At 39.6% G+C, this 10819-nt stretch overlaps 2 protein-coding genes across 6 annotated transcripts in view; one reads left to right on the plus strand and one right to left on the minus strand.

Moving 5' to 3' along the window:
* Positions 1-6157, plus strand: part of b4galt2 (UDP-Gal:betaGlcNAc beta 1,4- galactosyltransferase, polypeptide 2) — a 165292-nt gene extending 159135 nt beyond the window's left edge. For all 5 annotated transcript variants that reach the window (XM_069692285.1, XM_069692283.1, XM_069692286.1 and 2 more), the window contains exon 8: positions 1443-6157. In XM_069692285.1, the coding sequence (XP_069548386.1) occupies positions 1443-1593 (151 nt within the window). In that variant the 3' untranslated portion in view covers positions 1594-6157. The remainder of the gene's footprint in view (positions 1-1442) is intronic.
* Positions 6158-7473: 1316 nt separating this feature from the next.
* Positions 7474-10761, minus strand: LOC138617345 (von Willebrand factor C domain-containing protein 2-like). The gene is made up of 3 exons (XM_069692280.1): positions 10159-10761; positions 9026-9155; positions 7474-8743 (listed from the first exon to the last, which is right to left on the minus strand). The coding sequence occupies exons 1-3, from the start codon at positions 10498-10500 to the stop codon at positions 8553-8555; spliced, it is 663 nt and encodes a 220-aa protein (XP_069548381.1). The 5' UTR covers positions 10501-10761; the 3' UTR covers positions 7474-8552.
* Positions 10762-10819: the final 58 nt, after the last annotated feature.

Genomic DNA, 10819 nt, shown 5'->3' on the forward strand with positions numbered 1-10819 from the left:
CAAAAAAAGACATTTTAAGACAAGAGTGTTGCAAACACACTGTGGCCTCATTTCCATTCTGCAAACATTGTTACTACTATGAGGGTTTGTGTTATGAATCCGTTTTAATGCCAAAGGTTGTATCACCCACTGAACTGGGGCTCAGCAGCAGCAGAAGCTCTGTGTAGCTGTGTGAATTCTTTTTCCATCTTTAATACTAAAATAAAAGCAGATTCTGATGTAACTGCTGAATCACAGCCAATAGAAAAGGATATTCCAGCATAATTCACACAAACCTAGGCGGATATTGTGGATAATACTCTTGACTGAGTCGTAGTGTGATGCCACAGCACCACCTGTTGGTCAACATCTGAAACCTGGTGTGCATTTTATGTCAATCACAGGATATTTTCACGTCATTTCTTTCATGGAACAAACATCAGGATTTTGACTTTCTGTGGATTTAAATGTGAATTTTCTTAAGCTGTTGATGGAGTTTATAAATGTGTCTCTGAGTTGTTGGTTACATCCCTTTATAACATATTTTCTGAACTCTATTTTCTTCCTTCTCAACTTCTGATGTCTATTTCCATCATTTTAATTTTACTTACTTTCTCAACTGGTTTAACCCCAAACTTTTGAGATATTTCCTATTTGTGCAGTGTCCTACATGTATGAACTAAGGAAGCTACGTTTGTGCATACTCTGTTTTAAATGTGTACCTGCACAACAAAGCAGGCATGCTCTGTTTCAGTGATTCATAACCTTGGGGTCGGGACCTCGACAATATTCATTTTGGTTTATTTACGGTGCTCGAAGTTATGCTCATTTTTTTAAACACCTTCTAATCTTTGCAATTTTCATGTCATTTAAGGATTCTTTGGTTATTGAAATAGGAAAACAAAGGACAGTCTTTGATCGAACTGGTCATTCCTAACATTTTTTTAAGGGGTCATAGGTCAAAGTTCTATTTTATGGCATTGCAGGTGCCAGGATCAAATATTTGTCTCAATGAAGGCTGAGTGACAGAAAACTTGCACTGGAAAACTGCAACAATAGTTGCACTGGACCTAAAAACAAAGGTCCCATTTTCTCCTATATTTTCATCTCCTTGTATCTACTCATTGCTTTGCAGCTGTGGTGATATTATTTGGAGACAATCCAACAGAAAACATGGTTGATGATTTATGTTTCCTTGTCCACAGTGCAGCTCTGTAATCCTCTGCATTTCCTGAAGTATAATATTCATATACAACAACTCCAAACCTCCCTGCGTCCAAGCAGTCAACCCACATGGACTCACACAAGCATGCATTATAATACAGGCAGATCATTTCATGTAAAAATCAGGACTTTGCATGTTATTGCTACTTTGCTTTACTTGCACTGAATTCAATCTAATTTTCTTCATTGTCCTCCCTCTCCACCCCCTCTACCTTCTTCCTCTTCCTTTCACCCATTAGATTCAACAAAATACAGAACACAAAGAACACAATGAAGAAAGACGGCATCAGCTCTCTGACCTACAGAGTGGTTCAGGTCAAGAGGTATCCTCTGTACACAAACATCTCTGTGGAGATCGGCAAGCCTCCACCTCGACCCTTTAAGGGCTAGAGGGAATTAAAGAGAGCAAGGGGAAGATTAGGGTGGTGATGCACATCGACTGGCGTGGAGGGGGAAAGATATGACGAGGAGAACTTAAAGGAAGGAAAAGAAAGAAGGAGAGCGTTTACCAAACATCTGGAAGGATGTGGGATCAGAAATGAGAAGACAAAACTAGTAATAAGCACATCAGAGTGTCTCCTTCCCCCTCCCCCCTCCCTCCCCCTCTGTTTTTTTTTTTTTTGGGGGGGGGGGACTTCAGCTTGATATTAAGGACTCAGGCTCTTTCCACCTACAACCTCTTCAAGCAGCCGATGACCAGTATCACATCTACCTTTTCTTTACCAATCAGTGACTTCAGAATGAAACTTGTGGACCAAAGTTGGAACATCAGCGGCTGACTGAAGGTTGGCATCAAACTTGGAGTCTTTCCATTAACAATCTGGAGGGCATCCAGCGGCATATCGACGGACGACCTCGACAGGAACTGTTGTTGTGAGATTAGAAAATAATATCATGTGACACTTTGGCCTATTCTGGAAATGTTGTACTGCATTCAGAAGGATTTACTGACACACCTTCAGACTTTTTACACAGAGACAATAAGAGAAAGATGGAAGCGAGGTGAGACAGCTGCCTTTTGAGAAATGAAGTATGAAGAAAATAACCTTCTGAGGATTTACAGCGGCGGTCAAGAAAGTGAGGATTGCCACTGGAGGCAAGCTGTAACTTTACCGTGATATAAAGACACGCAGTGATGAACTATGGAACTGTTTGCCTATCAGAGACAGCAGCTTATCCTGACATGACGCTAACAGACAATTTATTATTGACATTTTCATCAGGGAGTCACCTGTTTGGATTTAATTACTCAATCAAACCCTCTGCTATCAATTAATGAATGTGTATTGTGCCTGCATCTACAGCAGAAGACTCAAAGCAGTGCCGGCGGAACATGAACACTCTGATAAAACATGTTCGACAGCAGCAACAAACACCGGAGAACTCTCTTTTGGTTCTCTCTTTTTTTATATATATGAACTGAAAGTTTGGAAACTGGCTTGTTGGAAGTTTTGCAACAAAAGTGAATATATTGAAGATATGAAACGTTTTCTCCTGTGTGCAGTGTGGTGGAACTACCTTTGGGAAAGCATTTGAAGTGGAATCAAGGGACTGAAGACAGATGGCCCGATGTATACTGACAGCTCAGATATGATTTTAACCCCTTGCGGCACATGTGGCGATTATGTTTCCGCAAACTTTGTGTTTTTCACTCAACCCGAAGAAAGATAGAGGTTTATTTTGATAATCTGCGCTTTCAGTGGTACATTTTCCTCTTTAGAAGACAGTCTGAGGTACTTTAATGTATTATTCTTGAGTAGAAAATTTGATATTTAACCATATTTTCTGAACACATAAGGGGGACAAGCATCAGAAATGAGCTGTCAGGATGTTTTATAGGAAAAAAGCATTGTGGGTATAGAAGCTGACTCTTTTACACAGGCAAGACGAGGTGAAAAGTAATCAATTCTCAAGGTCTTTTTTTAAACCTATGGTGTAACCTGGAAGTCAGTTTTTTTTTACAAGTATCACAATTCATAAAAAAATCGATTGATACTATTAATATGCCATTTTCTCTCTCTGCCATCTTTTTTTCAATCTTTAAGAAAAAGATGATATCTGGAAAGAGGAAATTAGAAGGTGATGGTCCTCTGCTGGTGGAAATTGTGAATTTTAAGGCAGTAATGAGAAGTTATCGTTTGAGCAGTTTGACTGACGTCTCCATTGCTGCTTCAAATTTTATCATCATCAGCTGCCATGCCTATATTTTAATCTACTTTATATCACACGTTCAGATTTCATAAGTGATGGACTAAATGAATCAGTCAGTTAATTTTCTTTTATTGCAGAGAATTTTCTTTTGAAACTTTTTGCCTCATCTAAGTTTCCCTCTGTGAAAAAGCAGCCAACACAATATTGTTTTATGATTTATTCAATCAACTTATTGAAGCCTTTGACTGTTTTGTGCTTTTATTACACATCGCTCTTCTTCCTCTGTTTTATTTTTCCTCGTCTCTGCTGTTGATGCTGTTACTGTTGACGCCTAAACACCAAACTGATGCCTTGAGAAGTGATCTGTACTGAGGGGGCGGGGAAGGATATCTTTTATTCAAAGGTCATTGTTTTGGCTGTTTGTTGTGTGGTTTACGATGGGAAAGCCTGAAGTGAACATGAACTTGTTTCAGTGCAAAAAGAGGGAAAAACATTACCATGAAAAACATATCTTTGAAATTGTGTGAAATCCTGTAATTGTTTGAATTTTCAAATAACCCAGAACAATTTGGGGCTTTTATTTTGGTGAAAATTGTGAATTGTTGGCCTCTTCATTGATCAGCCTTGAAGCAAAAATGTTCCCATCTGTTTGTCTCTCTGTTATCTTCGCCTCGAGCCTGTTGGAAGGTATGATTGCTCCTCTGCTCAGCACACACTCCAAGACACACACACACACGCGCAGGCATTCACATTGTCCTTCCTTTATTTTTTCACATTATCTCCTTTTTCATTGCCTTTTCTTTCTTACTCTGCCAGTTCGGGCTGTATCTGTCAATGGCGCACTGTCGTGCTTTGTAGTGGACCCACTTCAGGCACAGCTGTGCCTCACAAGAGCCCTCCGTCTTTCAATAGATATCGACAGGGGCCCTCTTTGTGCCTCTGAATCTCTGCCACTCTTCTCTTTTCTTCTCAGCGCACATCCCTATGTGTGAGTCCCTCTGTCTCCCCGCTTTTCTCTTCCTCTCTCCTTTTCATCAGACCTACATTTTCCCCTCCACTCTCTTCTCTACTTTGTTCTTTTTTTGGCTGCACTCTCCTGTTGAGTTTCCGTGTCCTCAGTAAGGACGCTACACATGGAGAGGTCAATACAAGCTAAAGTGTTTACAGCTCACCCTGTGCAATATTACAGATTCATTCACCTCTATACTGCTTATCCTGCTTTGAAGTCATTATTGGGGACGTGAGGTAGAAACATTTTTAATGGTTGGTTTTCCGTCAGTTTGTAATGCATTCATCGTTTTCTGTTTTAATTCTAATACACCTGTTGATTTGAGAACCTAATAATCAGTATATAACAGATGAAATTAATGCAATTGCAGAAAAAGAAAGGAAATGGGATATCCTGACTTTTAGGCACTCTCACTGTCAGAGTGCGATGTGATATTTTGGGAAGTTTGGGAATATTATTTAGCAGAGATAGTTTACACAGTTAAATCGTGAGTACAAACGATGCATTACGGCATTAGAAAATATTTGTATTTGATGAAAAGTCAAAGATATGAAAACATAAAGCTGACATTGTTGATGAAGAAAAAATTGTTACGTGTGAGACCATCAGTAGGCAGAAGCTGCAATTACGCTGTTGAGAAAACTGATTTCACCATTTGCAGCTTCAGTGATTTAACTTCTGAATAAATACATTCACAAAATATTCAACCTATTTTTGAATTGGCAGCCACTCTGATTGGCAAGTGTATTTATATTGCACCATTCAGACACAAGGCAATGCAAAGTGCTTTACAGAGGCACAGAAATACATTGAAAATAAGATATTAAGAAGAAATTTAAATTGCATTTAAAACACAATAAAAAAAAATGCAAGTAGGTTATGTTGCTTTAAAGAAGCATATAAATTCAAGACATTGAAATTACAGTTCCATATTGAATTTACTGGAAAGCCTGAGTAAACAATCATGTTTTAAGCCCTGATTTAAATGAGCTGACAGGTTTAAGTGTTCAGGACGTTTATTCCACATGTGGGGAGCAGAGAAATTAAAAGCTGCTTCACCTTTCTTGTTTATCTGATGAATGCTGAGTAAACCCCAAAAGACCTGAGAGGTCTGGATTGTTGTCTCTGACTGGCTTCTCCTCCATGGCAACGGCAGCGGGGGCTCATGGGTACTGTTAAATTTCGAGCTGTCTGCCATGCCAAGCCGATAAACATGACAAGTAAACTGAACTGTGAAATTGGTGGAGTGTCGCTTTTAAAATGATCAATTGCATTGTATTGATGTGGCTTCACCGAGGCTTCTAAACCACTGGAAACCCTTCATTAGTTACGAGCTGACAGTTATTGGAAAAAGTAAATGATAAACTGTAGCAGGAGATAAACAGCCCCAGTGTGTATAAACAGTAACATGGTCGAAAGATGTAAAGATCTGCAACAGAAACTTTAGCAAAAATTGTATTTGAAATGTTTCCTTTACTTGAGAATAAAACAACTGTGAGGAGCGTTTGATGTTTCTCATTGGACTTTTGAAGCTGTTACAGCTGTCAGCCACACCTCAGCTGCTTCAAGTATTCGAAACCCTTTTTCAGATCCATTCTTTGCTCCTCTGCTGCTAACAGCAGCAGGCAGGACTTTCAGGCCTGTGAGTGTTTTTAAAACTTTACTGTACCTCTAGCTATGGTTTTTTTTTTTTTGTACATTGAATGTTGAAAATGTTATATCTTATATAGAATGCATTACATCATATCAAACCTACTTTTTCTATACAATCAATAAATCTGATGTTGAAGATTGTATGACGGTGCTTTTTTCAACGTGTGTGAATATTTTTTTCTCAGGTCACTGAAGAGTCCCAACAGTCCAACTCAGCTCATAAGAAATTAGGTTTTACCCGCACACTGTGGTAATCCACAGTTTCTTAATGTAAAAGTTTTAGCAACCATGTTTCCTTGTCTCCTGTTGCCGTGACAACCCACATAAACCTGGTGTCACTGTGTGGCCTTGCTGACTCTGACACAGCTGTACTTCTGCAGCCTTTATTTTCTTCTTTACCTTCCATCTAAAAGCATGAGCACATCTTTATTGCTTCAACAGTAAAGCTGTGTCCCTTTTCTTCGGTTGTTTCGTGGGAATCACTGTTTCCAAAGTGTCTGCAGAAAAGCTCTGCAGGGAAATCACGGGGTTATCCACTCAGGCAGGGCTCGTGGTAAAAAAAACTAAAACACAACTCGACACAAAACATAAAACAAGGTACATTTAAACGGTATTAAAAGGTGTTTTAATTTGGAACATTTTACACAATGTTTTTGTAGAGCCGATTTCGATCACCAGCGGGACATACAGCAGCATTTCACACATGATTTGGGGGTGTGATTCACATCAGTTCCCTTTCATTTTTGGCAATTAAATTGAAACTGCACTTATAGTTAAACATTTAGGGAACTACACTTTATCACTTTTTTTTTTTTTTACAAGACTTTAAGTGTGATATAACACTCCTGTTATGCTAAACATATACACAAAGCTGGTCAGCTTAGTTTATCATTAAGAGTGTAAACAGTAGGAAACAAGACAGCCTGGCTCTGTCCAATAGTAACAAAATCCACCAACCAACAAAACTGAAACTTACTCACTCTGTTATCATTTGGTTAATCTGCAACATTTACCGTTAATGTGCTGAACTATTTCATGGTTTGGATTTTGTCCAGAAACCGGCTTGCTAAGCTAACGAGCTGCTGACTGCAGCTTCACGTTTACCTTCATTGACCTTTTGGTCTAATTGTCGGCAAGAAAGCAAGTAAGCATAATTTCCAAGACGTCAAACCGTTTCAAAAACATTTTAAAAGGTGTTCACAACTGTAGAAGTTTAAACTTCATCTCAAACCTTATAGCCTATATAAATGTTTTTCAGGGAGAATTCAGGCTCCCACTTCTCCGTTGTTTCTGTGTTTTATATTCAAAATAAATGCCATAAAGCTACAGTATAACAAGTTGAGATCATTTTGGGTTTTCATTCGAACGTCCCTCGTAACTAAATTGACAGATGATGACAAATTATTGAGGGAAGTTCTGCTGCATGTAAACCAACTGCGTATAAAATGACAAAGTCCTTCATGCTACATTTTATTGTACAGTTTGATTCAGTAATTGATACCTGAACACTTTAAGTGAACATAACAGGGGGGAGGTTGTTTCTATGAAAGGCTGCACATTAGCTATTGTGAAAAATGAATTTAGCAGTGAGTTACAGATGTTCTTCCTGCTCTACAGTGTACATGCACAAATAACATTAGTGAAACCCTGCTTTCATATATTGCCTGTGTCTACAACTACTGTACAGTCGTATCTTAGGTCATACTCTAATGCATTATGTTTCAATTAGCATGGAAATTGAACTACAAGATTTATAGAATAGTTAAAAAATTCTTTATTGCTCTGCTCAGCCATTTCCTAGTCTAAATTGCATCACGGCTGTGCCTACATTTCGGCGCTGTATCAACCAGTGACAGGTCAATTATAATTTCTTATCATCCAATATTCTCATTGGCTTTGTTATGCTGCTTAAAATAACTTCTGGGTATAAGGTCTATAAAAACCCACTACATTCTCTCTAAAAACATATTGATCTAATCAACCTTTTTGAAGAGACTGCCGACAAGCAGATTAAATAAAACAGTCAAATATGTGGATTGAGGACACTTTTCAAGGGTCAAATTTGTTTGATTATGGATTATTCTAACTACAGATTATAGGGGAAAGGGTTGGCAGTGTTTAAGGGTCCCAATAAATCAAACATGCCCTTTTAAAACACTGTAGGACATAATCTTTTAATGGAGAGAGTTTTAATCCAATTTTCTTGACCTAATTTTATGTTTTTTAAGGACTTAAATTGATCTTCTTAGATGGTCAGATGAAGTTTGATCTGTTCTTCTTTACGCAATTTCACTCATATGGATGAATTATCCTCGTTAAATGGCAGCTGATCAGTTCTGACAGCCTCCGATTTTCTTTGGTTGCTGTTCCCAAGTTGAATTTTTGCAGTTTGCAGATTTTTACTTTTGGCTTTATGTCTTTTTCAGAGAGCACAGGAGGGTACAGTATGTTCTTTGAAATAGAAGATGTGCAGTTTACAAGCCATCAAAGCATATGTGTCTTAAGATAACAGCTGGTTCTCTGCTGACAGCGAGAATCACTTTTGCTGGGTGGCGGGTTGTTCAGGTCGACAGTTTCTGAGGCGGGAACAGGTGGCGAGCCGATTTCCCTCCCAGTAGCCGGCGTCCTGGCCGTCGTGACAGCGACACTTGGTGCAGGAGTTGACCCACACGGGCTCTCCGGCAGGAATCACTTGACTGCGTGATGCGTCAGCATAGCAGTTAGGACCTGGAGGGAGCAGAGCAACAGAGGTAAGTATAGCTGCAGTCGAACAGACACTAAAAATAAGCAGTCTAGTGTTAGATATTGTGCAAACACACTTATCTCTGGATGCAAAGCATAAAATCAATAATGTCATAAACAAAACAAGACCATAAAGTGGCAGGTACATTACTGCATTTGAAATTGATGCTCAGTCCTTAAGGATAATTTCCATGCTGCCTCTGAGAAGCTCTCAGTGTGTGTTTACTTTCAACTTCATGTTAAAATGCTTTTTTTTTTTTAACATACCCTCCTTGCATTCAGGGCAGCACTTCCCAGGCTGGTAGACAGGGTTGACACATGGTGGAGGGGCACAGTCTGCAACTAGACAGCGGGCGATGCCATCACTGTCACAAGTGCACTGCTCACATTCTGATGGCTGGAAAAAAAAACACACACACACACACACACACACACACACACACACACACACACACACACACACACACACACACACACACACACACACACACACACACACACACACTGTTAGATGAGCATGGATCATTTTTATTATCTCATCAGGATTCAAATGGGAGTTACTCTTAAGTGTGCAGACAAATGGCATATCACAGTATTATATTTCTAGCTAGCGTCCCACACTCTCCTCATGCCATCTCAAAAGGGGGCGCCATCTGCCTCAAATTCCCTGCTCTTAACTGATTACATACCAGCATGCACTCATGTGGTTCAGGGTTTTGGATGGAAAGGCACTTGAAAAGATTTATCAAAACTTGACACACACATTTAGGAGTATTGTGTCCTGGAGTTTTGAAAAATATATGTGTGTGTATTTACAGTTTATTACAATTAAAGCCTCTTTATAGTTTATAGCTCTGCAGTGACATTTAACATATTTTTAGAAAAAATACTGATGACATAAGGGCGTTTGTCCTTTTCTTTTTGAAGACAGTACTGAGATATTTTTGACTTTCATTTACCAAGAAAAATAAGCTTACCCCAACTGTTGCGTAAAAGTTACAAGTCATTCCTCTAACTCTACCGTATGTCAGTGGTTTACAACCTTTTTGATGTCGAAATGAAACAATATTCCCTTGTGAACCCTGACTGCTTCATTTTAAGCATGTATCGATACTTGAAAATGTACAGGTTGCTATTTAGCAAACAAGGAAAACCAAAGAGAAAAGTAACAAAAAATAAACACCATCTTGTCTAGTAGAAACTTTTATGTCTATATTATTCTTAATTTAATTATGTGGTGACTTTAGGGGGAATTTTAGAAGAAAATGATGCCTGTAATATGATTCAACATAAGAAAAGATAGAGAAGCAAACTAATTTTAAGAGTATATAGGGTCATGCAGTCCCTATTCGTGTTATATCACAGTTCATCTATGGGAACTACCAGATGTTATTGTTTACCTGGAAGTTCTGCTCCAGCTCATAAACCACCCCTCGGTACTCACAACCGATCTTCTCGCACCTGGGGCAGCAGTCGGTGGGGTAGTGGCTGACATGGATGCATGCAGCCGGGAGAGAGGTGCACTCTGTGCGGGCACATGCGGAGCCCTCATCGGTGCACTCACACTGGGTGCAGTGATCGGAGTCCAGAAAATACCATTCCCCGACGTAATAAATGCTGCCATTGGCGTCGCAGGTGCTCTCCTGCTGTCCAGCGACCGAAAAACCAAAACCGGCTTGTGCGCAAAACAGAAGTGCCAAAACGGCCGTGCGCATTGTGCGCTCTCTGAAAACCTTTGCCATATTGTCTCTGATGAATCGCCTAGTCCAAAATAGAAAGTTAACACACACACACACACACACACACACACCAGTGAAGTAAAACGTCCAGTGTAGTCCAGCTGGAGTTTGGTAGATATATTACCCAAGCTTACAAGGATGTTTAGTTTGTTACATTGTTAACGCAAAGGTCCTCGGGGTTCCTTCAGTGCTCCTTCGTCAGCGGCCTGCAGGCTCACTTCTGCAAAGAGCCCGGAAGGGAGTGGAGGTTGGGGGCAAAGAGAGGGAAAGTTGTACGCAGTGCTTTCCTGAGAGTTCACACACCAATCCTCAGCTGAAGTCT

The sequence above is a fragment of the Brachyistius frenatus genome, unplaced genomic scaffold (genome assembly GCF_029030835.1).
Source record: "Brachyistius frenatus isolate BFR_SWC_R1_liver_20210118 unplaced genomic scaffold, ASM2903083v1 Contig_12, whole genome shotgun sequence".
Classification (NCBI taxonomy): Eukaryota; Metazoa; Chordata; class Actinopteri; family Embiotocidae; genus Brachyistius; species Brachyistius frenatus.

Excerpts from the sequence above, each read along its gene's own strand:
- LOC138617345 (XM_069692280.1), bottom strand. The coding sequence starts at position 10,500 with ATGGCAAAGGTTTTCAGAGAGCGCACAATGCGCACGGCCGTTTTGGCA. Across the intron at positions 9,156-10,158 it reads AGCTGGAGCAGAACTTCCAG|CCATCAGAATGTGAGCAGTG; the intron begins GTAAACAATAAC and ends TTTTTTTTCCAG. Across the intron at positions 8,744-9,025 it reads CTGCCCTGAATGCAAGGAGG|GTCCTAACTGCTATGCTGAC; the intron begins GTATGTTAAAAA and ends TGCTCCCTCCAG.